The sequence below is a fragment of the Megalops cyprinoides genome, chromosome 10, assembly GCF_013368585.1.
Source record: "Megalops cyprinoides isolate fMegCyp1 chromosome 10, fMegCyp1.pri, whole genome shotgun sequence".
NCBI classification, from domain to species: Eukaryota; Metazoa; Chordata; class Actinopteri; order Elopiformes; family Megalopidae; genus Megalops; species Megalops cyprinoides.
In genome coordinates, this window is record NC_050592.1 from 93,724 (window position 1) to 121,561 (window position 27,838).

Here is a 27,838-nt window from a genome sequence, read left to right on the forward strand (position 1 = left end):
GGTCATTTAATGATGGTGCAGAATCCTTTTAACACAAGTCCTGGTTATAACATAGTTGCAGAGGAGCTTCAACTTCTGTTCATCTCACACCTTACACCCACACTATCTAATAATGACCACCAAGGCCTCTGGCTGGTTAACGTGTGTCCATGCAATATCTATGTTCTGAATGGCCGTGTACCGCATGCCTGAAGCCATCCCATAATGAACAGCAATGGCTGCTTGATTTGAGGCCTCCCTGAGGCTTGCAGATTACTTCACCTTCATGCAGAGTTTGACCTATAAACAGAGTCACACATGCCACTGTTTAGGGCAAAACAGTGAATTTCAACACGCATTGTATGCTGAACATACAGGATTTTTATCAACTCAAAGTGTTGTCATTGAAAACAAAAGGAGGAGCCATTTTTCATGGTAAAAGCAAAAACCCTCTTCTGAAAGCAGAGTGAAAGCCTGAAGAGAGAAGCAGAGCTCCCAGGACTCCTTCCAGAGCAGCACCCCTGTGTTCAGGTGAGTTACCTGTGTGCGCGCCCAGCTGTGATCTTCATCATTACACTATCGAAATGTGGGATAAAGGCTTTAACTGTGTGGTGGAATTAATGTGACTGACATTACAATTCCATACAGCAGTAACTGTGCCAATTAGAATACCGAAACAAACCTGAAATATCTAGGTGGGAACTGGCAGTATCAGCTCATTGATTCAGTTCTCTGAACATGTGTACCACTCCTGCTGCTGCAAAAATGAATGAGGAAATTTTATCCAGCATTCAGCCTTGTGAGCCCTATCAAAGACACAGTGCTTACTTTCATTTCATTTCAAACTCAGGTTGTGGTTATGGTCATCATTTGTGAAGTCAGCACTCACTGACAATGACCACTGCATTACCTATAGGCTTGGTTAGCTGTGCAATTTGTTACCAGATGAATCACTTAGATAGAAGAGAATCGTTGATCAATTTGTTACTCTTATTTACTCTTTAGTACTCAATTTCCTAACTCTTAAATTAATTGTTAGACAATAAATAAATGAAAAACAAGGGAAATCAGATTCATTGTAACCTTAATGGTGTCCTATTGATAAAGATGTAGGTAACATTGTTTTACAGTGATGAATCTGTGCATGTCATCTGTAGACTCAGGTATAATTATGAGAAGTGAGGTGGATATAGTGCATGGCATGGCCTCTGGCAGCAAGGACTGCATGAAAAATGACTAAGAAACAGATACTCCTTTGGAATATGTGGAAAATCAAATGGAATATGTGGAAAATCAAATAGAATATGTGGAAAAATGTGTTTTCATGAATCATTGCCAGCCAGAATGGCAGCACACAGCACAGCGTAGATTAACACTTGAGTAAAGCAACTTATACCATTGTAATTTAAAGTCCTGCCTGTGGATCTTCCTGGGATGGAACCGTGGGGTCTGTGCATTAAAAAAACAAACCGGTTTGGCACAGGAGGGGAGCAGCAGGGCCTGTTTTTCCAAAACAGCCTTATTCTACCTTAGTGTGAGATCAAGGGCAAGCCAAGGGTGTCCTGAAGCCTGCAGAGCCCTTCCCGCTACACTGTTTGCTGTCAAAACAGCATCTGCGTTCCCCTACCGTCAGACAACATCAGCCCGCCGGGGGCTCGGCCCTCACTAACCTCTCCAACACAAACCATGCTATTATGAAAGTGATCTGACATGGCTGCCTGCCTTCAGCTGTACTTCAGCTTCACTCAAAGCAGAACACGTACATGTCCTTGAAAATGTCTTTATGGGCAACAATGTGGTCTTGTGGTATGGCTCATTGTAACCCAAAGGTTTCAGGTTCAAATCCCAGGTAGAAATTCTCAGCAGCACTCCTGATGTACCCTGGCAGTGCGCTGAACCCGGACTGCCTCAGTAAATATGCAGCTGTACAAATGAATGGCATAGAAACACTGTAAGCAGTGTGAGTTACCCTGGATAAGTGTGTCTGCTAAGCGAATGCAATATGTACAAAATAATATGCTTGTCAGTTTGACTTCAATGTTGTTTACATTACTTACAGCAGTGTGGCATAGGAAGAACTGGTCTCCAAATCAGACAAATGCAGGTTTCCCAGTGGAGCATTCCATTGTTACCCTGAATCTGCTCATTTAACATGCAGCTGCATACACGGATAATTTATTAAATGTAAATGATACCAATCGCCAAACCTATAAAGTAAATAGTGATAATATGAAAAAATGTGAACGTGTGTTACTTTTTCGAATAACATCATTGTCTTCTGAAGTAATCATGCCTTCCATCTCTGCAATCTGTCAGTCAGGTTGTGAAGAAGATGGGTCAGTTTGCCACACTGGTTCTTCTGGCAGGTAAAGATAAAGTGCTCCTTGTGTTCTTAAATGAATGTGTCTGTCATGGTCACAATGCAATTCAGACCAGTCGAACAGAAGCAGCAGTATGGTGTATGGTAAAAAGTAGGGAAAAGGGTTCAATTCCCAGTTGAAGATCTAATGTGTGTATTGAACAAAGGGTAACATATAAAACTGTAAGCTTTCAAAAATCTCTCTGAAAAAGAGTACCAAGGACACACTCAGCATAATGTGTGTTGCAGTGTAGGTACTGGGTTCATAGCCAAGAAAGGCACTGTTGTAGCTCTTTTGTGATGTCCTTCAGCTAAAGCCCAGCTCTGACAATGAGCTGAGAGGTAGCACATACACAATGCAATGGAACATGTCTTCCAGCAGCAGTATTGCACAATCACCAGTATTTATTTTGTGTCTGGTCCCATGAACATTCTAATCTACGCATTTCCTCTGTAGCTGAATCTAACACAGACACAAAACTCTGTCTCACAGAGTCCTAACCCTAATCCTAGCCCTAACCCGAACACAGACACAGAATCTAACTCGAACACAGAATCTGAATCTAACACAGACATAGAATCTAAGTCTAACACAGACATAGAATCTAAATCTAACACAGACACAGAATGTAAATTTAACACAGACATAGAATCTGAATCTAACACAGACATAGAATCTAAGTCTAACACAGACATAGAATCTAAGTCTAACACAGACATAGAATCTAAATCTAACACAGACACACAACCATGTGCCCTGCCTCAGTTCCCCTCCATTTCCTGGTGTTCAGGTAGAGACCCTGTGCTGTGAATTTCTGTCATCTGGGCTCTCACATTTTTAATATCTGACCTTCATCCCCAAAGCCCTCACTTTGTCTCGTCACAAAATTCAGGACTATAATTTTATGAGTTACAAAAATATGCCTATTAATGCCTTATTATGAGATTAAGATTCTTTTGTATCAAGCAGGTTTTCAACCAGCTTATAAAGATTTTTCCTTTTCTTTCTTACTCCTAGTTTTCTGCACATTCTTCACTGAAGCTGATGCAAGTAAGGCAGACCCTCGGCACGCCTCTGTGTCCCTGATTAATGTGTAACCTTTTAAAAATGTTGCTGCCAGCATTCCTGATTATTGCAGTTTAGAACAGAGAATACAATACAAAAAGAGCTTTGTGTGCTTGTGGCTGACTTTCTCTTCTCTGTTTCCTCTCTCCTCCCCCATCTGAAGACCCGTTTGTTTACAGTGAGTACTCAGCTTGAACGGGTATCTCCTACTTAGACATAGCAACACGTTATCAGGAAGTGAAATTTCTTGCTCCGACAGTACTGAAATGTCTGTGCTTCATAATGATGCATTGTCTTTTAAAAATACATCTGTTGTAACTGTCATACAGTGATTTTATTAAATATTTTCAGATTGTTGTCATTCTAGATATAATTATAGTATTGTTAGAGAATCACTTCATTTTTTGGTAACACCAAGTTTGACATCTACTTTGTTTTCTTCAGATTATGAAAGACTACGAATTGGGGGCTTGGTTTTTGCATGTATGCTTGTAGCTGGTGGAGTCTGCCTCCTTTTTTGTAAGTACGAAATATGATTTATTATTTGCAGAATAATTTATAATTTTTAATTATTTAATAATTATTTAATAAAAATTAATTATTATTAGAATATTTTGTTAAATATAATTATTTAATAAAAATATTTAAATATGCTGTAATCATCTCAGTTCAAAGAGTAAAATTATTATCTCTGTTCTTTGCTTTTTCCTCCCACAATGCTTCTTGTCTGTGTTTGTTTGTTACTTTGTCTATTTGCTATACAAATGATTATAACATCTCATGCTTCTCTCCGTAGGGAACAAATGTCGAAGAGGGAACAAGTGGGTATTTCTTCTTTGCTCTGTTGCCTCATAAAATGTCCACTATAATATACGCAATAACACAATATTAATAATATACATTAATATACCACATTCAAATTCTTACATTTATTCTTTCTCACACACATACATAATGTTTCCTCTCTTCTACTTTCTCCTCAATTCAGAAAAGATGATGATATTTAAAGTGATATCTGAGAATATGGATCACACAAGAGGCCAATGGCTGCTGCAATGACGACAACGACGGTGACGATGATGATGATGAGGGGTGGGGGACGGGGCAGGGACTGCTTTATTGTACTAAAAGTCCACATGAATGCTAAGTCCTTGATCATGTGATTTTCTAAAAGGGACAGACAAGCTGATGCAATTGTACTGAAGCAGAACAGTCTGATATCCAATAAATGGAGAAATCCAAGAAAAAGTGACATAATTTATTCATTTATCATCTGAATGTTGAAAGCTGAATCAGAGCACTGAGCAACTAATGAGGAAACCATCCCTGCTGCAGCGTTACCCTTTGCTGGACATTTATTTATTTCTGATTCCCAGTTTGTCAGACATTGAGTCACTGCTGTGGCAGAGACTGGCAAGGTTCCCTTATCAGTCAGAAACTGATCTGTATTTGATTTCACTGATTTCATGAAGACAAAAGGTCCCTACATGATGATAGTTCAACTAAGAGTTAAACTCATCAGTAAAGGTTAACTCCATTTCATTGAATTTCTCACCTCACACAGTAGACGACAAGAACTTACTGCAAATCTGTCCATAAAATGGTTTAAGTATTTTAAAATTAGGTGCTTAAATGGGTAAAAGGCGTTAATAATGTCATTAAATGACACATAGTGGTGCTTTCTCGTTGTTTGAAAGTATCAGCATTCTTCTTCCAGGACAGGGAAGCTCACTCGCACCGGTCCTCTCCCCGAGCGCCCGCCAAAGCCTGATTGCGAACGTGAGCCACGTGGAGCCACCCTGTAAAGTGCATCTAAATAAACATGCCTGTTGTTGAGGGGGTTTCATTCCAATAGCTATCAACCTGCGAACTACACGTCTTTTAATAAATCGATTTCATTCACTATATGTTGCCATGCACGCTTAAACTACACAGACATGTATCCTTTGTTCCTTTGTTAAAGAAGCCACTTCTTAAGTGTACCATTTGCTCTAACAGTCGTTCCTGTATCGGGAAAGTTAAGAGTATCGCAAAACAGTGCAAACTTCGGAACCAAATGCATTTTCAGTATCAGCAGCGTAGAAGACAAGGAATTTCCCTCCTCTCAGCCTCAGCTCACATTGTCTAGCCCACTTCATACTCAACCCTTTCAAAACTGAACCAACCTGTTGAGCGTCAGAGAAAAGGGTGTCGGCATCTGCCTAAGTCAATAGAAGCGCTTGGTCTTATGTATCGCTAGGGTGAGTCTTCCTGATTTTTCCACAAACGCCCTCCTGCTTCACTCCGCGCCTGTTAGAGGTAAGTTGCCCGATTTCTGTCGACGGTTATTTATTTTGGAGGGTTTTTTATTTTTACGTGATTGGCTGTTTAAACTGCTTCATCATGTCTGTTAACGTAGCATCATTTTTTGATGAAATCAAACTCGAATATTATTTTGCGCTTGATTATTACAGCTGCCATAAAAATGAAACGGGAGCTCAGGCGTTACGCTTGAGCAGACTTGGGTAAATCATTAAACTATATTGCCACGCAATACAGCCATTACCAACGCTGTTACTAATAAAGATACTACATTTGGAGTTCATTTAAGTCCTCTACGTGGCTCCGCGGGGCCATAGCGGTAGCAAATATGAATTAGCGATACTAATGACGTTATATTCCTTTTTCAAAGATACTGCACAGATGCTGGGTGTTTATGGATAATGTAGCCTGCTATATCTGTGCCTACGTTCCCTTCTCTCTCAACTGTATTGAAACTGATACTCCGTTTACGCCGTGTTTGAAGACTTTCGGTCTTTCTTGGAAATTGTACTGTTTGTTTAAAAAGTGTGCAATGGCTAATGTTTTCTTAAAGATATTTATTGAGATTCGAATTCACGAATGACCTGAAACAAGTTCGAAGTCAAAAGAGTTGCTGCGGAGGTCTTCCCAACGGCGTGGCGAGGCGGCGCTTTTTAACAGCGTTTTTCTGTGCTTTGCGTTAGCGACATGATAATAATGGTGAGCAGCTGGTGGAAGAACGTAAACGTCTCGTTGTGTCATGCTGTAGTTGCGATCGTTTATTTGTTTATTTAATTTTTTGGCTCAACGTTGTATTGTCATTTTTGCCAAAGAAATTAGGAGATGTGGGGGCCAATTACAACACGGCCAATACTCCAATAACCAACTAAAAGGGCTCGCCAACATGCTGTCCAGTGTTTAACAATATTTAATAAGCAATATTTTTAATAGATGTACTTGTTGCTTGTGGTGCCTATCTCTGAAAGATCATGTAAAATAATAACTGTAGGAATATATGTTTTTTTTCATTCAGAATCACTTCATAATTAATGGCCAGTAGCTGCTGTGTATCTAATGGATATAGATCTACAGGTGTAGTGCTGCTGCTACCTTTTCTCTGCAGGTGTAAAACAACATTAAGAAATGTATAATGGTGCCGTCACCTGGCAATGTGAGGCAAGCCCTTGTGTAAAATTGAAAAAGTGGCATAACAGAGAAGAGAACAGGGCGAGGGCCCGGTCATGCAGCCCCAGGGCCCCGACCACACAACCTAGTTTGTTTGTTGCTATTGGTGACTGAGAACAACAGGAACAGGCCTTTGACTTAATGGGAGTCTTTGAGGACCAGAGCGGCTCCACCCTTTAAGGGTTTTGAACCCTCAGGCTGGATACCAGTCTGCATTTATGCTCACTTGCAATAAGCACTTCCCCTCAAAATGGTGGCGGGACAGGTGGTAGAGAGTATCCCAATCCAGACACAGAACCTTAACTTGCTTTTGTGGATGTGTGTGACTTTTACGAGATTCAGTTGCAGCAGTCCTGTAAAACTCCCTATTTTTTAACCAAATTTACTTTATGAATCAGTCTCTCACACACAGTCACCACACAACCATCACGTTGGACCAACCTTCATTTTAACAAGAAGAGAAATGATAAACAGATTCCAAAGATCAAGCTAATCTGAGTCACCGTAATGTTATTCTGGTTATCAGGTGGCATTTGTTAAGAGATAGAGGAACAAAATTTATACACAAATTATTAGTTTTTTTGCATTTACACTACAATATATAATTAGCCTTCCTCAATTATGAACAGTGTGATGTAATTATTATTATATGGTGAAAACTGAAAGATGAATAAAAGATGGAGTCTTGCTTTCAAGTAATGTTTTGCTTCTTCAAAATTTTTGAGCTGTTTTTCAAATCTAAATTTACTTTCTAATGATTGATTTAATATTACTCTTTGCAGTTATTTAATTTCCAAAGAGCACTTGTCAGTGTTGGAAAAGAGCAGTGAAGTTAGTGTGTGTTCATGTAGGGTTCCGTGTGTTTGAATCTCTCTTCCACGACACTGGGATGACGACAGTGATGTGTGTCCCAGATGTGGTCCCAAATAAAACCCTTCATCTAAAGTATGTACTTCTGAGACCGCAGAACTCGCTCCCTTGCTCTGGGATGGCCATCCCAAGCCTTCAGTGTAGTTCGACCTTAATGCTACATCTGAGCACAATAGTGTGAGACATGGAGAAAAGTGGCATGTCTTCTTTAAATGGCGCGATTCCTCACAGAGGGAGGAAGGGTGAGTCACTGCAATACTATTCCCCCGCCTTCAGACAGCGGAAAAAAGGCCAATGCTATGCTCAGAGCAGCCCGTCTCGCACACATCTGTAACAGGCAGCAACCATGTAAAAACAAAGCACATGGAAAAGGGCCTTCAGTTCTTCTCTTTCATCTCTGAAAGACATCTGAATCAAAATGTATGAGTACATCAGCTTATTCAGTGAATAAATCTCATACATCTTATGTGGACTTGGGCTGCTGGCTTTCATTTGGTAGGTCTGTTCAGCATTTAAATGTTTCCCCCCTCTTATCATTTAAACATTTATAGTTGACTTAGTGCTCCGGTGTCCTTGTCAGTGGTTGAAAGGTGAATACCATGTGGGCCCTTACTTTGTTCAGCTTTGACTGTAGTTTAAATGTCTATAGAAAAAAGTGAAGGAAAGCCTTTGTACAGAACTGCCATTGGTCAGTTTGATAGAGGCTCCTCCAATCAGCAGTATTTAATTTATTCAGTTTGACTGAGACTGTTCCAAATCAGTAGCCTTTAACGCAACATTCAAGCAGCAGCTCCTAGGCCACAGAGCACGGCTGAGCATTGTGTTCTGAAGTATGTCTGTCTGTGTTCCTATTATACTTCAAAGGGCATCATCTATTCCTGGTGGCCACAGTTCTTTCCTAATTTAGCTGTGGTCTGAATTCCTGCGTTGACACGCCACTTCCTTTGTGTAGCAACAGTCCTGAGTGTGTGGGTTTGGGAGGGAACGTCAGGGTCTTAGCGCAAGTTCACTAGCTGATCCGGCCCTAACAAGCCTGCAGCTGGTGAGGAAGCTGTAGCACAGACAGAGAAACGGCATGCTGAAGATCCAGACCCAGCTGCATCTCAGCCGCATGGACCTGCAGAAACCAGCCAGTTCCACAGTGCTGAACGCTACCACACACAGTTCCACAGTGCTGAACACTACCACACACAGTTCCACAGTGCTGAACACTACCACACACAGTTCCACAGTGCTGAACACTACCACACACAGTTCCACAGTGCTGAACACTACCACACACAGTTCCAAAGTGCTGAACACTACCACACACACAGTTCCACAGTGCTGAACATTACCACACACAGTTCCACTGTACTGAGCACTACCACACACACAGTTCCACAGTGCTGAACACTACCACAGACAGTTCCACAGTGCTGAACACTACCACACACAGTTCCACAGTGCTGAACACTACCACACACAGTTCCACAGTGCTGAACACTACCACAGACAGTTCCACTGTACTGAGCACCACCACACACACAGTTCCACAGTGCTGAACACTACCACAGACAGTTCCACAGTGCTGAACACTACCACACACAGTTCCACAGTGCTGAACACTACCACACACAGTTCCACAGTGCTGAACACTACCACAGACAGTTCCACAGTGCTGAACACTACCACACACAGTTCCACTGTACTGAGCACTACCACACACAGTTCCACTGTACTGAGCACTACCACACACACAGTTCCACAGTGCTGAACATTACCACACACAGTTCCACTGTACTGAGCACTACCACACACACAGTTCCACAGTGCTGAACGCTACCACACACAGTTCCAAAGTGCTGAACACTACCACACACAGTTCCGCAGTGCTGAATATTACCACACACAGTTCCACTGTACTGAGCACCACCACACACACAGTTCCACAGTGCTGAACATTACCACACATGCAGTTCCACAGTGCTGAACATTATCACACACACAGAGGCAAATATGCTCTGTGTAATATGACATGCCTTCAGAAGGAAAACATCACCTATTGTATTGCCTGGGTGATAGACCATCAGCCACTCTGGAGCCCCCAAACCCCCCCCCCCCCCCCCCCACCCCACAGTGTGATTTCGACGCTCTGATCCCAATGATCAGGATTCATTTCGTCATTTCTGCGCTCAGGCAGAGCTGACTTTATCATGTGTCACTGCTGAGATACATTTCCTGTTGCAGAAGCTTCAGACTCACATCCTCAGAGCTTTGTTTGTATATGCAGCTGACAGACAGCTCTCTGACTGGGACTGAACTGTCAGCCTAGTGGCAGTGAAAGGTCAGATCTGATAGATGGGTTACTATTGCTGTGATCACAATTGAAAATGGGCTGTTCACACAATGAAATACATAAATACATAATATTTTCCTCTTGACTGAGAGTTACAGCATCAGGAAGCAGATGTGTGTGTGTGTTACATGCTGTTTGCTGTGGCAGGGAGGACATGGCTGCTTTGGTCACAGTGATTAAAGAAGTTGCCTCCAAAAACAAGGGATTTACAAAATCTCCAGATTTTCCACCCCTTCCAACAAAAGTGCACTGAGCGTGTTATGATCAAAGAGGGAAAGAATGAGTTTTGGAGTGGAAATTAATTCTGTCCCAGTGTATTTGTTATCCCCAGCGGAGTTGTTTGCACTCCCCTCTGGAGGGTCATGTGATTGCAGAGTGCGTATGGAGCTGCGTAGGCTGCACTCTCAGACCCGTGGAAAATTACCAGACTCACCTTCTGTTGCTGTTATGTTGCAACACGTTTCCAATGGGTCTCCTTTGCATAATAATATGTAAGAATCAGTGTGCGGACAATATGACAGGTCAGAGGGGGCCTGTATTTGCCAGCACTGTGAACCAGAACATGTTTAACATTAACACTACAGACAGACAGAACATGTTTAACATTAACACTACAGACTTTTTACAGGAATTTCATGTCCATTTGGGGTTGTGGTAGAGTATTTCTTACTGGCATATTAGTACTTTCTACTGCAAAGACACTTTCATGTGGTATCTGCTGTGACAGTTCTCATTCCCAGGAATGAGGTGCCTGAGCTGCTTCAAGGGCTAAACCTGCACACTGCTTGACTAGTGGTGCATTTGTTATAAACAGAGTGTTGCAGTTAAATTATCTTAAATCACTTAAATTTGTTCAACATTACCTCAGGGTTCCTTTGCTGCATGTCTCATTGCTCAGGTCCATATCGACTCTAACGTAAGCTCCATGGAGTGGCTAAAAATGCACTGTTGACACTGGAGGGCGGTGCACCCCAGAGCATTTATGAAGAGCTACCATTAGCTGCCAATATTAGTATGTGTAATGAAATCAGATGGAGAGTGGGACAGGGGAAATTTAATTTGGCTGTGTTTACATGCAAGCTGAACTGAGATGCTGGCAATCACTCAGAAGGCATTTTATATTTAGCATAAGCGTATGCTATGGCAAGGGCAGGGCCTACATCCCTCTGAGCTGGTTTGAATGCCCTCTTCATGAACATTTTTTGTGGATGTTGAATTTCTGTGCTGTTTTCTCCAGCGAGACTCAGTCTGAAGATGGCCAAGATCACCGCACTGCTGCTCATCACATGTAAGTTTGTAACTGTTTCGCACATGTACTATGGCAAATTCAAACATACATAAATAACTATAATTGCATCCTTTTTCCCATTCTTTTGGTAGTTGTGTGTGTTTTGTGTATATGTACAGTAGTAGGTAAACTATACTCTGGTAGTACAGCAGAGGACTGTATGGTATTTTGGTCACTCCACATTACGATAGCAATGAGTTTTTACCATAGTTTGAGTGTGAGACTCTCTCTCTCTCTCTTTCTTCTGCAGTTCTGTCTGTCGTTTATGCAGAGGAGAAACACAGTATGTACTTCATCACATTCTTTGCTAAAAAGTAACTGAAATTCGTAGCAGTTCATTAAACAGAACACATGGTTATTATCTGGGATTATAATATATTGGCAAACTATGAAGTGATTCTTATAAACGAGAGTCCATTTCATTAATAGAGGAAAAAAGTTCAGTGTCTGTGTGTTTTAAAGCATGTGAGTGCCATTTAAAAGCTAACCAATAACCTGCTCCTGTTTCCCCAGTTGAAGATGATGCTTTTACTTTTGGTGAGTTCCTTTGTTATTCAGCTTTTCTTCTTTATTAATGTACCCAATGTATGTGCCCATCATTCTCTCTCTCTCTCTCTCTCTGTCTTAAACTTCCATTGGTCTTTCTGTCTTTCTCTCTCACACATCCATTTCTCTTCCTCTCTCCCATACTTTCTGTCTGTCTCTCTCTCCCCCTCTCCCTCATACTTCTTTCTCTCTCTCTCTGCAGATTATCACAGACTGCGTGTGGGGGGTCTCATTCTGGCTGCAGTCTTGTGTCTCATTGGTATCACTATTCTTCTGAGTGAGTAAAAGTACATTAACAACCTTACACACACACACACATGCGCGCACATGTGTACACAAACACACGCACGCACGCATGCACCCACACACACACACAAGCACTCTTACACACTTAGACACTTAAACACAGGTAGACACACACCCACACGCACCTGTATGCACATGAGCGTGGGCATGGTTAACATTTCATTATTTGGTAGAGGTTCCTGTACAGTGTAAGTACAGACTGCACCAGCTAAAGTGCTCTGAAAAAGCTATACAGATGGATGGCTGGTGACATGTAGATCAATACTATTCTACACCTGAGTATGAGTGACACTTCTCTTCTTATAGGTGGACACTGTAGATGCAAGTTCAACCAGGACAAAAGGTGAGAAATATGGCATGAAAGACTGTTTTGTAGTTATGGCTGCAGGTGAGTCACAAGTAAAATTCATTCATTCACTTCATTCACTCATACAAAGCCGTGCACATGAGGCACTGGTAGAAAATGTTCAGGTTTTGTACTCTGTATTTTCTTAATTCCCATTATTGCTTGGATTATGAGGAGGGGTCATTTCTGGGTTAAAGGCATGCAGGGGTGATGGAAATGTTCCTCTAAACTTCCAAGCCTGTTTATGAGGCCATTAAAATGGCTCTCATGTTAAAGGAGGGGGCAGATTATCCCACAGCTTAGAGAGCTGGGAAAGTGTAACCCCTGGCAGCAAAGCACACTGACCCTGCCTCAGATCTTACTCTCTTAATTTAAATCTTGACAGGAAGCTGAAATGCTGGGGATTCTGGAAGTTGTAGTAAAAATGCTAAGGAAGGTCTTTTGCTTTGATTTTTGCTCATTCCTGAACTGTGCTGCCCCCTGCAGGCGGAGGGCAGGAAGCAGTGCTGCCACCCAACAGATGCTCAATGATACAGGTCTGTCCAAGTTTTACTCAACAGAAATGCAACAAACTCCATTCTGAATGCTCTGTATGATTTGTTTAAAACTGCCCTCATAGTCATGATTGTTATTGATACATCTACATCTTATCTCTTCCCAGTAATTGAAATAGCCCGTACAGACATTTGCTTTGAGCTTCATTGCTTGAATGTTTCGGACATTTCTTAGTGATCCGGAAATGCCTGTCTCTCCCAGCCACAGTCCAAGTTGTGTCTTTCTTGTCTCATATCCAGCTACATGTAAACAGGGCCATGATGAACTGCCATTTCCACACAAATCTAGCTGTAGCTGATGCTGCAATCTGGTCACTCCAGGTACAGCTGGTTACCTAGTACTCAGTGTGGCCAGTGTGTGGTTTGGCTTGAGCAGACTGTTTATGAAAACAACTAATGAGGAGGTATCTTGGCACAATATAAACAAATCATGTGACATCCTGCAGGTATACATGAAAACTGAATATGTCCAGTCAAATAGAGACATAGCCAGAGACAGTAGCTAACTGAAACTGCAACAAAACGTAAAGCAACACAGTTCATTTCAGCAGGACCTATGTCTGCTGGAGCTGTTCACCCACAGGTCAGTGTGGCTGATTGAAATGTCCCGCTATCAACGGGGCATGAGCTCCCTGCTTCTGCTCAGCACGGTTCTTCAGGTGTCCTGAGAGCTTCCACTGACCAGCAGTGTCCAGGATGGCCTGTGAGCGTCTGTATCATCGTGTCTGTCTCATTAAAATTATGAATCATAACTGCACATAAGGCCGCATGTATTCCACGACAGTGTCAGCATCCATGTGAGGATTAGGAATTAAGAGACCAAAACCTAACTCAGATTCAATCAGTGCAGAGACTAGCGCCTTCTACAGCTGCAGAGACAGTTTGATAACAAAAAGAGCTGCTGTATTTCTTTCATCATGAAATATTTACAAAGTGATCAAATTACAGTAATTTGGCCTGATATTTTTTTCCGAAGTGTGGAGGTGTGAGGGTGGTGTGATGTCTGCTTTCGTTTTCAGTGCGAGCCAGTGAATGCTAGAGTGAAGCGGGGGAGTGAATGGGAGCCGAATCCTGCTGCTGACGAAAGAGAGGATGGAGCGCAGGCACAATGGGATCTTTTCAGCATTACAGGAAATAAAGGTTTAGAGGAGGGTGGCGGTTTGTTCTCTAGAGTTAGTGACACCTGTGGCGGTCTACCTGTGTACCTGCACTGCCGGGTGCTGATCCTCGCCAGCGCTCACCCCTTAAAGCTGCAATCTTTATATTATACTGATTTCCCAGAACAATGCTGTGTTATCTGACTGCTTTTTGAGCTTTTTGGTTTAAAAATGCATTTGCAAAAGAGCTCAGATATTGTACTCTTCCATTTGGTCAGATTCCTGTGTGTATACATGCTGGCCCTATACTGTCTGCTGATATAAAGAAACACCCTAAAGCAATGTCAGAATGTTTCCAATGGCTGTATAATTATCAAAAGTAAAATGTTTGCAAGTGTGTTACATCAAGAATTATGAAAAAATGTTTTTGGCCATGGGTGCACGTCTTTTCTTTTTTCTATGTATACAAGCAAAAGCTATTTGAACATATGACAGTAAGGTGTTTAAAATCAGCAGCATTAATGTTATGTCTTCATGTCATTTGTTTTACAAGCTTTGTCAGCATACAGTGAGGCATATATAAAACGGTGTCACAATAAAGATACTTTTAGAGGTTGTTTATATATGAGAATGTTCCCTACCTACAGTTAATGAACAAATCAAACATGAAAAGCATAGATTACTTCCAATTAAACTATTCGAACAACCAATTACCTAAGGCTGCAGTCTTTATTGTTCCAAATGTAGTGAAAATATTGAAGAAATATTTGGTAAGCATGTAGAGCTTTCTATCCTCATAGCTGTAGCAATAAACACATATTGCTGCTGCTTGTGATTCATTGATTGCTTAGTTGGAAATATTCTAGTCTGGGCTGAGTTTTTCATGAGTAATTTGTAATCATGTTGGTTAAGTTTGTAAAAGGAGGCTTGTTTTTCTCATCCTCCTGTAGTTCTGTCGCAGAAACGATGGCACTGACACGATGAAACCCGACATGAATGTGGCCTCATTATTCCTCAGACATTTGGATTTGGATTTACAGGTCACAAGGTCAGAGGTCAGCTTCACAAAAGGTCTTAATGGTTTTCAGATTTTCAGGCTAGGCCGTCAGTTAAAAAGTCAATGATAAAGATCATATAGCTCCTCTTAAATTTTATAGTTATACCTTCTTCTTTTTCTTATACCCTCAGGGTTAATTTACAGTTCTCCTGCAGCTAATATCTGTGTCTGTGATCTACACAATATATGCCAAGCTGGATATTTTTAAACACAGACCCAACTTCCATTTCTGTGTGTCACATGCCTTCCACACCAGCCCCCATGGGGAGTTCATTCCACCGCTGAGGGACCAGTACAGACAGGCATGTCTGAAAGGAGCGACCCTGTTGGGATGGGACAGTCAATTGCCCCATGGATGCAGAGTGTAGTGATTTGGTTGGTACAAATGATTTGAAGACCCCATTATAGGAGTGTGGGGGCTGTCCCATTCACTGTCCTGTATGCCAGCACCATGGTTGTGCAACTTGGTGTGTTGGTGTTGGAGCTGTATTCTGGATTAGATGTAGGGGTTTGATTGCACAGGCAGGAAGTCAACCAAAGAGGGAGTTACAGTAGTCCAGATGTGAGAGAGCTAGAGCCTGAACTAGGAGCTGAGTTGAATATATAGTGAGGTAGGGGCAGATCCTTCAGATGTTGTACAAAAAACAGAATCTGAACGCCTACATGAAAAATGACATTTTCTTTCCTTTAATTTCTGATTTCACTCAATTTTACAAGTGGAAAGGTATGGAAAAGCCACTCTGCTCATTCCATCAGCTATTAGTGTCACAAACTTATATCACCCAGGATTATGAAGGCCAAAGTGTATTAACAACTCTCAACTAACTTTAATGACTACTTTTCCAAGTCCAGCAAATGGCTTAACTCAGATCTACAGGTGAAGACAAACAAGTGTGCAATGCCTGAGAATGATCAGAACAGGATGCGATTAGTTCGCTGCACAAGGTAAACAGAGCTACTGGTCTCCAGAGTATTAGTAATAGAGTAACACTTCTGTCCTCAAATGGGTCAGAGTAATACACTGCTATCTTAGCCTATCCATTACTGTAGTAATGTCATGTAGTGTAATAATGTCTATTCTCATGGGGATCCTGCTTATGAACGGACAGGAGAAAAGACACCTGGAGAAGAAAACAAGGTGTCAGTCATACAGAAGAGCGTTGAAGAATTGAGCATTTCATAAAAACAAAAATATGATATCCAATACCAAAAACATTCATACCTTCCTCATCTGCCTATGAGTTACTAAGTTGCCAGCAGTGAGAAGCCTGCTGTTGTGTTGGCTCTCCTGTTGTGCACTGAGGGACTTGTGTAAAATAGTTGTAGGCTGAGAGCGAGGAGTGTATGGGAAGATTGCATATGCCATGGTTTCTGGGCAAGAAAAGATCTTCCTGACTATAATTTAAAAAACCAAACAACTGTCAGCTTCAAAAGAGAAGTTGCATTATTGGGTGATTTCATTTGTGTAATTTTCCTCTGACCTGAATGCTCTTTCAAATTCAAAGAAAACTGAAGTGTCAGTACTAGGTCTAACCACCAAACCTGGAAATACAAGAAACATTGATATCATTCACAGTAGATGCAACTGATAGAGTGAAAATCAGTGGCCACTTCTCTAGTCTTACACAAACAGCTATTATTCCTATTCATGCAAGACTTGCCCTTTTCTAAATGATTTCATTGGGAATATGTTGTTTGATGCATGTATTGTATACTTAGTAAAGATCTTGGCTCGAAGGTTCACTTGAAAAAGCAATGATTTAGCACAAGAGTCGAGGGTTATATGACCACTGCATACCAAAAAAAAAACATTGAAACAAAACATTTCTAAAACTAAAATGTTTATTTTCAAGTGACAGACCACTGCTTATTGAATTCCAAGGTCTCATCTTGATAGATGACTCTGACTGTGTAGCAATACGAGCGAAAAGATAGTCAGGAAGAAAATGCAGAACAAATATCCTTGCAGGGTATGATAATACGGGAGTAGTGAATTCATAAATAAAGACTCAATAGCATTAAAGCATTTCCCTCTTCTGTGCCTGATACTTGTTAGCTTGTATTTTGCAATAATTTACAGGTGATTTTTAAAGCTGAAACTGCTTAGTTTAAAGAATACATATTTGTTACCATTTTTAAAATTCACACACTATGCCAGCAACAAGTGGGACCCAACCTGTGGCTGCCCGCATCATGTTCAAGGCCTTACAGGGCGACCAACAAAACTGCACCTAAGTACCTGAACTCACTGCTGCAACCCTATGTTCCCTCCCAACTGCTACGCTCTGCCACCGAACGGCATCTGGTGGTCCCGTCATATTGCGGTGTTACATCACTATCCAGGACTTTCTCGTTGGTAGAATGAACTTCCACACCTCATCCGTTCTGCTGAGTCCCTCTCTGTCTTCAAGAGACATCTGAAGACACAGCTCTTCCGCTCACACCTGAGCACCTGAAACACCTCCCCCCATCTCCTATTAAACTATATTAAAAAAATGTAATGGTTTGGCTGTAATAGTCTAATGTATTAATTTGGTCTAATGGTTTGGCTGTAATAGTTCAATGTTTTGGTGTGGTGTAATGGTTTGGTTGTAATGGTTTAAAGATAAAGGTTTGGTTGTAATGGTTTGGTTACAATGGCGTAACGCAGCATTTCCCAAACCTCTCCTGGAGGACCCCTTGTCCTGCATGTTTTAGATCTCTCCCTGTTCCAACACAACTGATTTAAATTATTAGTTTGTTATTAAGCAGCTTCAGGAGTTCATAACGAGTTGATCATTTGAATCAGCTGTGTTGGAGCAGAGAGAGATGTAAAACATGCAGGACAAGGGGTCCTCCAGGAGAGGTTTGGGATATGTTGGCTTAATGCACTCGCTAGCTTTGCTTGCTAGTTGGTACCTTGCCTGGCCAACCTTTGGAACTTTGTCATGCAGCGCTTCTAATATTGTTGACTCTGTATGGTTTTTCGCTTGTGTTGTATTGTACCTCATTTGTAAGTCAGTTTGGATAAAAGCATCTGCCAAATGAATAGATGTAAATGTAATGTAAATGTATAAGCTGGGTTCATCAATGGAAAAGGAATTTCAGACAACAGAAGCCAATGATCAATAACATAGCATATGGGAATAAACTTCCTGGCAGCTATAGGAACTCAATTTAAAATAACCAGTGAATGGAGCTGAATCCAATGAACAATATACAAAGATTTTTGAAATGTGAAAAATACAAAATAAAACTTACATACTTATTTATTATGCAGAATGCACAGGCTACACCTGATTCATGCACACTATCCCAAGAGAGTCATTTATTTTTCTGTTCCACATAAATTCCACAATTGTGACGGGATCCATATTTTTACAGTACACTTCAGATGCTGTATGTGTCCTTGCTAAGGACCCTGCTCCCACCTGGTTGGCTGGAGATGTCAGAAGGTCCTGCTTTGTCTCTGTGGGATAATATACCACTCTTCCACCTCACCCAGCCCCATTTCAGGATGTCTCTCACACTTGTGCTGGCTCCCAGGTTTGACCTGTTTCCATGTAGCTCAGGGAGGATGATCTAATGATGATGTCATTAATGCAGTTATAAACATGACCACAAGATGGCAGAATAAGGGAAGTTTCGCGCTCTGGACTCAGCCCATCCCCCCAGTCTTCCCTGCATACGGCCCCCAGGCATTGATGGGCAGGGAGGGAGGGGCAGAGTGAATTGCAGGGAGGGGGTGGGAGAAAAACGAGAGAGAGGGAGCAAAGTTAACTGCAGTGCCACAGATCCTCAGAGAAAACAAGACAGAACAGAAGAAACAGAAAGAAAAAAGAAAGAAAGAAAGAAAGAAAGAAAGAAAACAAAAGACTGAAAGGAAAGGGAAGGAGACAGAGAACACTGTGTCTCTCAGAGAGGACCAAACAGGACCATGGACCCCAACAAGACACCAAGTGCTCCTCCTCCAGGCTGGAACCCCGAGGATAAATCAAACATGGCTTATCCGCCTCCCCCTCCTTACCAGGACTACCCCCAGTACCCCAACACAGGTGGGTGTTCTCCAGGACAACCCGCTGCTGCAGGATACCCCCCGGCACCGCAGTTTGGAGGGGCCCCGGGTGGCCCATACCCCCCTGCTGGCCAGCAGTACCCCCCCGGGCCGTACCCCCAGGGGCCCCAGCCCATGGTCACAGTGCAGCCTACACTGTATGTGACCCAGGGGCCGCTGGCCCACCCGCTGCCAGACTACCTGGGCTACTCCATCTTCACCATGCTGTGCTGCTGCCTGCCCCTGGGCATCGCAGCCCTCGTCTACTCCATCTCGGTGAGTCAAGATTTTACTTTAATATCAGTACTGGTTCTCTGTTATTTCTGTCAATATCCTCCAGAAAGATTTGCCAGAAGCTATGTAAATTAAGCCTCTTGGACTGAAAACTGAAAATGTGAGGGGCACTCAAACTGATCCTGGATCAGAGCGTGTAATTGAAGTTAGAGAAGGGGAGAGTTGTGTGAAGACAGCAGAAGTGAAGATGAAGGTGATGTTTCAAAGACGGGGAAGAGCTTGAATGAATCCAAGAAAGTGTAAGAAAGTGTGTTTAAGGAAATTAAAACGGACGAACTTGACTAAGTCCAGATCAATACGTAAGTGTGAAGCACAGAGTGAATAGTCATTTTATTAGAGCAGAGTAGTTATGGGAAAGGGAAGTTTAGAATAGAGTTTATGGGAAAAGGGAAGTTTATGGTGTACGGTTACAGTCGGGGGGGGGGGGGGGGGGGGGCGAGGGGGTTCACATGTCACAAACAGAGCAACAGAGAAAGAGAGGGAGGAGGAAACTGGGAGGGGCGGTGTGGCTCCAGCTGTTATTCCTCTTCAGCAATGCCGTGAAAGCCTTTGAGGAGACTCTCTCTCAAAGGGGAGAGCGCTCTCTGCTGAGAAAGCTGCATGCTGGAATGTGTACACATCCTGGTCTCTGAGCTGACTCCCACCTCCAACACATACTTGAGCTAACTCAGTAAGCTGCACCTTTGGTATCTGGTTTAAAGAAAAATTTTCAATTTTTTCCCATATTTAATGTCATGAGGTTTTAGAAGATAGCTTGGGGAAGAATGGAAACCATATAGGAATGATCTAATTCCTGCTCATTCACTCATTCACCTGCTTTTGAAAATCATGTATTTAAATAGGTATGTCATGACTGAAATTAACAGATGCAGTTATGTCTTCAGATAGAGTGATCTATTTGTGATACTTTTATACAATTTTCACATCCAGAGTCTGGTAGGCAAACCATCACACTATTTATTTCCAGGATGAGCACACTGGAGGGCAGGGCGCAGGGCCTCACTGGCTGTGGGAGCAGGTTCGTCCTGCTCATGAGTTAATGTGGTTCTGTTGATCCCAAACAGGATAAACATGTTTCAGGACAGGCGGAGGTAACTCTGATAAGCTGACTTCCTTTGCCCAGAGTTACAGATGAGTGATGTAAGATTGCCAGGGGAGGAGGTCCTTGCTGATGCCTGGAATGTCTGTCATTTCCAGGCATGTTTGTGCAACAGTCCATAGGTGAAAATGCTCACTGCAAATGACCCTGACACTGAAGGCCAATGAAAGAGACTGGAGTGTGTGTATGTGCGTGTGCGTGTGTGTGTGTGTGTGTGTGTGTGTGTGTGTGAGTGTGTGTTTGTGTGTGTGCGTGCGTGTGTGTGTGTGTGTGTGTGTGTGTGTGTGTGTGTTTGTGTGTGTGCGTGCGTGTGTGTGTGTGTGTGTGTGTGTGTGTGTGTGTGTGTGTGTGTGTGCGTGCGCGTGCATGTGCGTGTGTGTATGTGCGTGTGCGTGTGTGTATGTGTGTGTGTGTGTGTGCGTGTGTGTGTGTGTGTGTGCGTGCGTGTGCACGTGCGTGTGTGTAAGTGGGAGGTGGGGTTTGTGTGCAAGCAGACAAAACTGGTTTGCCAAAAATCTTTTATCTAATGTACCAGATGAAGCAACAAAGATTTTAGTTTTCATCACCTTATGTAATTTTTGACCTGGATCAAAAATAGTTTAACATTTTAATAGAAAAACTGTGTGTATTTTCTGGTTACTTTGCTGTCATTCTAAATGGCAAATGCTGGACCTGGTATACTGTCGATCTAACCTGCTGGCTAGTCCATGTAGATATTAAAATATCATCCATTTTTTTAGTTACACTTCAAGGGCAGAAAATAACTACTTCATTACTTGTACCACTACTTATTTATTTAAGAAACATGTTTTATTAGAGCAGAAAATTAGATATAGGTAGATAGGTATTTACAAATGAGCTGTTACACAGCTGATTCATTCTGGCTTGTTACCTCCACATATCCAAACTCTGCCACTTGCTCTCACTTTACTGTTGCACCTCTCCAGGTGTTTAAGGCTTCTCTTTGGAGAAGAGCATAACAGCAAACACAGTTTCAAAGAACAATTCAATAAATCTAATTTCTCATTTACCAATGTACTGACTCAGAAAATATGAATATTGTTATAACTTCACAATTTTCCAATCATGACCTATTGGTGAAATCTGCAATCTGAAAAAATGCTTGGATATTTCAAAAACCATGGAAAACTGCTTAATCCAGTGAGCCATTTATAATTCTATTTTAAATGGATAAAATTACTGTCAGTCATTAGGAATGAGTGACATCACATCTCACGTACACTCTTCTTTCCTGTTTTGGTCCTTGGATTTGGCATGTGCTTAGTGGAGGAGGAACACAGGGAAAAATTACAGGCAGCTCTGAATGTGGCATATAGAGTTTGGATAGGGAGATAGGGAGGGATGGGTCTGCAAGGATGCCAGTACACAGTGTTTGACTAAGGCCTACAGCAATCATAGTGCTAGGTCCTCTGGGACCTGCAAGAATGTATTCCTTGAGGCACCTGTTAGCTGTTGGTTTCTAAAGCTTAGTTAGACTATCGCTCATGTGCCAAAATGTAAAGGTTGTGATTGATGTGGGTATATCAGTGGAGTCTGATGAAGGAATTGCAGGTGACCATGGGCTGGGGGTGTAGACCGCCCATTTGGAAAGGAAAGGGGGGGCATGGGCCAGATGAGGGCTCCATGAAAGGCTGAGGCAGAAGGAAGTGATAAGTGCAAATTCTATATTTGCAGACGGGACCAGTTTGTCTGGGTTTGGTTAGTTGCGTAGAGATTGTCTGAAAATTCTCCTTCTGCATCTTTGTTTGGGACTTCAGTTAATGTCAGGTGCTGCTGATGACTGTAATTATTGTAATTAATATGAGGTAAGGTGCTGTTAAAAATCAGAGCAGACAATGTCAAATAAGAGGTCCATTTATACAATGAACTGAATCAGCCAGGCTGAATGAAGCCTTAACTTACTATAAGACTCTTTGAGCTGCACTATGATAAAGATCTGTTAATATGTTATCTGACATGAAATACCACAATTGTACAATTCCTAAGTAAAATATTGTTGTCACTTTTTTGTAATACGGTAAATTTAAAGCACTGTGGATACACTTCCTCTAAAGCTGCTGTGGTGCCATCATGTTGTAATGAGAATTACATGTTTGGAGGAAAAAAGAACTGCTGTCCTTAGCATAACCTCAGGATTTCAACATACTCAAATGTGAAAATTCTGTCAACCACATGAAGTATTATGTAACGGTAATCCTTTTACACAATATCATTTTTAATGTTCCATGTATTTAGTACTGTGACAATGAACAGTGACTTGCACACAGACTCTTTACTTACAAACATCCTGTTTTCCTATAACTAAAAGTGGCTTAGTGCTGTACTGCTTCCTTTATACAGGATAAAGGAATAGCTCTGAAATTCAACCACATTTCTTACCGGTGGAATCTGCCTCCTCTTGGTTGACATTTGAAATGGCTAGGCTAGGCAGGCATTCACGATTTCTCATGTCTTAACAAGCTCTAGTTCTGCCTAATGTCCTCCATCTGCCTAATGTCCTCCTTCCCACACCTTTTGTAATGTAATGTAAAGTGCTCAGTCTTCCTCACAACTTTCACTGATATACACACACCAATGCAGACACTCTAATATATAAACACTAATACACACTCTGATTAACACACTAATATAGACTACCCATGATGTAATCTGTTTATGTTTGATTTTTTTCTTTCTTGTTTGTTTGTTTAGTTTTGTTGTACATATCTCTACTACATGAGGCAGTGTAGTGAGGCAGTGTAGTGTGGGTGGGTGAGGCAGTGTAGTGTGGGTGGGTGAGGCAGTGTAGTGAGGCAGTGTAGTGTGGGTGGGTGAGGCAGTGTAGTGTGGGTGGGTGAGGCAGTGTAGTGAGGCAGTGTAGTGTGGGTGGGTGAGGCAGTGTAGTGTGGGTGGGTGAGGCAGTGTAGTGAGGCAGTGTAGTGTGGGTAACTAGTGGCAGATGGTAATGCTGAGAGTATCACACTGGAGCTGCTGAGGAGAAGTGAGAGGAGGGGGCCCCGTAGGAGGGGGGAACAGGAATGGAATCTGGCCTTTACATTTATAGAGAGCACAGCTAATCTCATTACATAAGACAGCCACAGCAGAGAATATGTGCATTCCTGCGAGTGTGTGAGCCTGTGGGAGGGAAGAGTGGGAGTTTTACGGAAACAAGCATTTTGATGAGTTGCCTCAGGGGAAGTCTCTTGGTTTACTTTATTTCACATTCAGCATCATTTCCAGTCACTACAAATGGCCCCCCTTTCCTGGCTGAAAGCACAGAAGAGTGCTTTGTTCCAGCCACGGCCATTAGCATAAACAAGGCAGCTACGCACACATGCGCACTGTCTGCTGACAACACAGAGTTGCTGGGAAACATTCATTTTACAAGCCCTGCCCACAGCCCCCATGCAGAGTGAAGAATGTGGGGAGATTCAACAGGAAGAACGTCACATGTGCCCCCTGACACTGCTGGAGAGGACAGAGCCTGCTGCTAATGCTTAGTTTATTATTGTTTCACCACTGATAATGCTCTCAGTCAACTTCAGTTGAGGCTGCATGAGTGTCAGTGTCCATATGTACTGTATATGTATGAATATGTATATGACGGATATTATTACCAAACCATTAAGCTATGGTTAATGTTTCTACTGCTGAGGGGAATGGAAGGGCCCCTGGGCTCTGCTTGTGTTGCAGACGGGTGTTCCAAGTGTGAGAGCCAACAGCAGATCTGTGTTTTCACTGTTCAGCGAGTGAGTGTGGTGAGCTGAGATTCTTTAATCTTTCTGACCCTGTCCTTGTCTAACTCTCCAACCTGTTCCCCAACAGTCTTACCTGCTATTCACACCATTTTGTTGATGGAGTTCTGGATTTTGATGGACAGCTGGTTGTACCTGAAAGCAGAGAGTGAGAGTCTCTGAATGAAGGCTGTGAAACAGCAAACATCATTGTTTTGTCCATGTTGCACTTCCTTTATCTCTGTGAAACTTTCCTGTGTATCTGCTGGGTGTTGGGTGTCAGTTTAGGGTTTATATTATGGCTAGAGTTAGAGTTAGTAGTTAGTGGTTAGGGTTAGGGTTAGTCTCTGCTGAACTTTCCTGTTTATCTGCTGGGTGTTGGCTGTGGATGTCAGTGCAGAATCTTGTGCCCAGTATTTGTATTTCTGCACTGTTCCTGTCTGACTCGTGTTTATGTAAGTGGGTCCTGTCTGCCCTCTAACTTTCCTCAAGTTAATCATGCACATTTTACACTGCATTTCTTTCCTGCCGTCCCTCCCCTGGCATGGTGAAGGATGTCTGTATCTTCAAATTGAAATGCCTCTTTCATTTACAAGCGTGACTTAAATTTAGTAGCATTTGAATGTGACAAGATTACGTCAGCTGTATGGAACTACAACACAATGTGATCTCTCCTAGATAAAACAATGCACTTACAATTGCTTCTTGGTTGGCTAATCTGAGCTATTGTTAAAAGTCACAGAAGGTTGAAGGAATTTATAGACCCCCATTACGAAACATAATCTGTAAAATTTATTCAATATGAATTTGATCTGTATCTTTTGATCCTGCCACTTTATGGTGTTTTTTTTTTTTTTTTTTTTGGTCATGTGCGTCATGTGCGTCTGACGAGCAGCTGACACACAGTTACTTTGGTTAGAAAGATCTGAGTTTTCTGTTCCTCATGCTGGTGTAATCTGCCACTGATACTGAAGGAACTGCACAGTAGATTAGTAACCTACGTTTTGACAGCACACACACGGGCATTGCCCAGCAGAATATTGCTTTTGTCCGTGTGCCAGGAATACTGTGTGTGTGGTAGTTTATCGTGCTGCGCACTTGATCTCGGGTTATCGTGCTGCGCACTCGTTCTCTCTGGCACACGGCACTGCCTCTGCGTGCTCAATGTGCTGTGGTGCATTATGGAGGATACTGTGGCACATTTTGGGGTGAAATGTTGGCTTTTAAGAGAGATCCCTGACTGCCTGCTCTCTCAGGCTTTGAAGTGTTATTCAGAATGAGCTGTGGGACAGTACAGGGGCCAGACATTCAGCTAAGGTTTTTTGTATCTGGTTTTAGCTTCTCTTTGAAGAAAGTTGTTCCAACCTATTTCACGTAAACAAAGTCTCCCCCTTGAACAACCGAATGAAACTTAGATTATACAACCTTTCATTGGCTGTCAATGCGGACCTGAGCACTCCTGGCTCTGCTTCTCAGCCATGTGTTGATCTCCACTGATCAGCGGTCTCAGTTTACTTAGCTGTCAGCTAAGTGTCCATTATTTGACTGTACTGATTGTGGAGATCCAGTCTGACAGTACTTACTACTTCTGATTTGTGTAGAAATGGACACGTAGACCTTGTTTTAGCAAGATCCTTTCAGTAGTGGAGAGGCCAGCCCTAACATTACCGTGTCTTCGCTTTCCAGACTCGAGATGCCAACAACCGGGGCCACCAGCAGATGGCGGAGCATAACTCACGGCTGGCGCGCAATCTGAACCACGCAGGACTGGGCATCGGCATCACTATCCTCATTCTGTGGATCGTCTTCGCATTCTTCATCCACTGAGCACTCCAGGACCCATTTCAAAAATCATCCCTTATGATCATCTCATATTGCAACACTGAAATTTAATGAACCTTTTATAAAACATGTTCATTCTGAAGGCTTTTTCCCCTTCTTCCCAGGTCCTTTATTTGCTGTAACACGTCACATGGGTAGATTTTAGTGCCTATAAAAGAACTTATCTGACAAAAGCCCAACTCTAAATGTACCTGAACTGTGTAAATCACAAAGATTGCATGATTCATGTCCAGAAGATGGACATACCTGTCAAGCCAGTTAGCCAGCTGATGCAACATTAGATTGGTATGATTCATTTCCATTTTAGCTACAAAATCATCCACAAGTTTCTATGTCATAAACCCAAAGATTTTATAATTCTTATACAAGTACCTTTACAGTGTCTTTTAAAATCCTTTTTCATTATGTGAATTAGCAGTATGCTTACTGAAACTGGTCAAGTAAGGCTAACTTACAGTGTTTTCCATGCATTAAATATTTTTCCAGTAATTCCACCTTGCTTTTGCATTACCCAATATTCATACCCATAACTCTGCATAACAGCTTTGACAGACTATAAGCAAATATGGCAAACTGGATATGTGATCTCTGTGATCTCTGTCTTTCTGGAAGGAGGTGTTATGATTTTAAGATTTATGTCACCTGTAAATATGTCTATTTCAGTTAGAAATGTGAGGGGGCCATATGCATGCGTAGTATAGGAAAGAAAATTTAAAATACATTTAGAGCAGAATAAACATTTATTGGTTCATACTTAATTCATGCTTATCACAGACATAATTTGTAGCTACACATTTTGATAAGACAGATATATAAATACCGTATATGGTAAATACATATTTTATTCATATATTTTTTTAATATTATTACACATCACTGACTCCTAATTACTTCGTTATATCCTTTTAGTCGGACTACAGTTGGCTGTGAATTGTGGGTGTGCCCAAAAAGAATTAAACAGAAATTAAAAACAAGGATATGTTAAACAAATATGTATTAAAAATAAAGTACTGGAAGGAAGAAAGCAGTGTGTCTTTTATGTAATAATACATTGTATTTCATGAATTATATTTATAGAAAACAAAACAAAAAGACAAAGACATTGTTGGTTGCAGTAAGGAAATATTCACACGTAAAACATGTAACCATTTCAATGGAAACTGTAACTATTTTGATAAATGTCAAATTGATATATAATACACAGTGCTGTTTCATTAAGTTACAGATATTTAAATACAATGTATTTAAATAAATGTAAACCCAATAGTGTTATCCAACTCCCACAAAGTAAGAGATGGCATATTCTCCTTAGGGCTTCAGAAACAGCCATTCTACCACTGCTGCAATGAATGCATTCATGAATTAGAATCATTGCTGCAATGAATGCATGCATGAATTACAATCACTGCTGAAAGATCTGGTGAGGCATTCTGTTTAAATGCAACAACTGAATACCAATTGATTTGTTTTTTTAAGAAAGTAATGTAATATTGTATGTAATATTACTATATGTAGGATCAGAATGTAATATTTCCTAAATTTGTTAAAGTCAAGCAGCTTTTGAA

At 41.7% G+C, this 27,838-nt stretch overlaps 2 protein-coding genes across 2 annotated transcripts; both read left to right on the plus strand.

The window, feature by feature from the left end:
• Positions 1-5,539: 5,539 nt before the first annotated feature.
• LOC118785230 (FXYD domain-containing ion transport regulator 3-like) lies at positions 5,540-14,924 on the plus strand. Its single transcript, XM_036539828.1, has 8 exons — positions 5,540-5,702; positions 11,315-11,365; positions 11,616-11,648; positions 11,879-11,902; positions 12,114-12,188; positions 12,524-12,560; positions 13,050-13,099; positions 14,137-14,924. The coding sequence occupies exons 2-8, from the start codon at positions 11,332-11,334 to the stop codon at positions 14,154-14,156; spliced, it is 273 nt and encodes a 90-aa protein (XP_036395721.1). The 5' UTR covers positions 5,540-5,702; positions 11,315-11,331; the 3' UTR covers positions 14,157-14,924.
• Positions 14,925-18,997: 4,073 nt separating this feature from the next.
• On the plus strand, positions 18,998-27,286 carry LOC118784945 (proline rich transmembrane protein 1B-like). The gene is made up of 2 exons (XM_036539440.1): positions 18,998-19,580; positions 26,118-27,286. The coding sequence occupies exons 1-2, from the start codon at positions 19,188-19,190 to the stop codon at positions 26,256-26,258; spliced, it is 534 nt and encodes a 177-aa protein (XP_036395333.1). The 5' UTR covers positions 18,998-19,187; the 3' UTR covers positions 26,259-27,286.
• Positions 27,287-27,838: the final 552 nt, after the last annotated feature.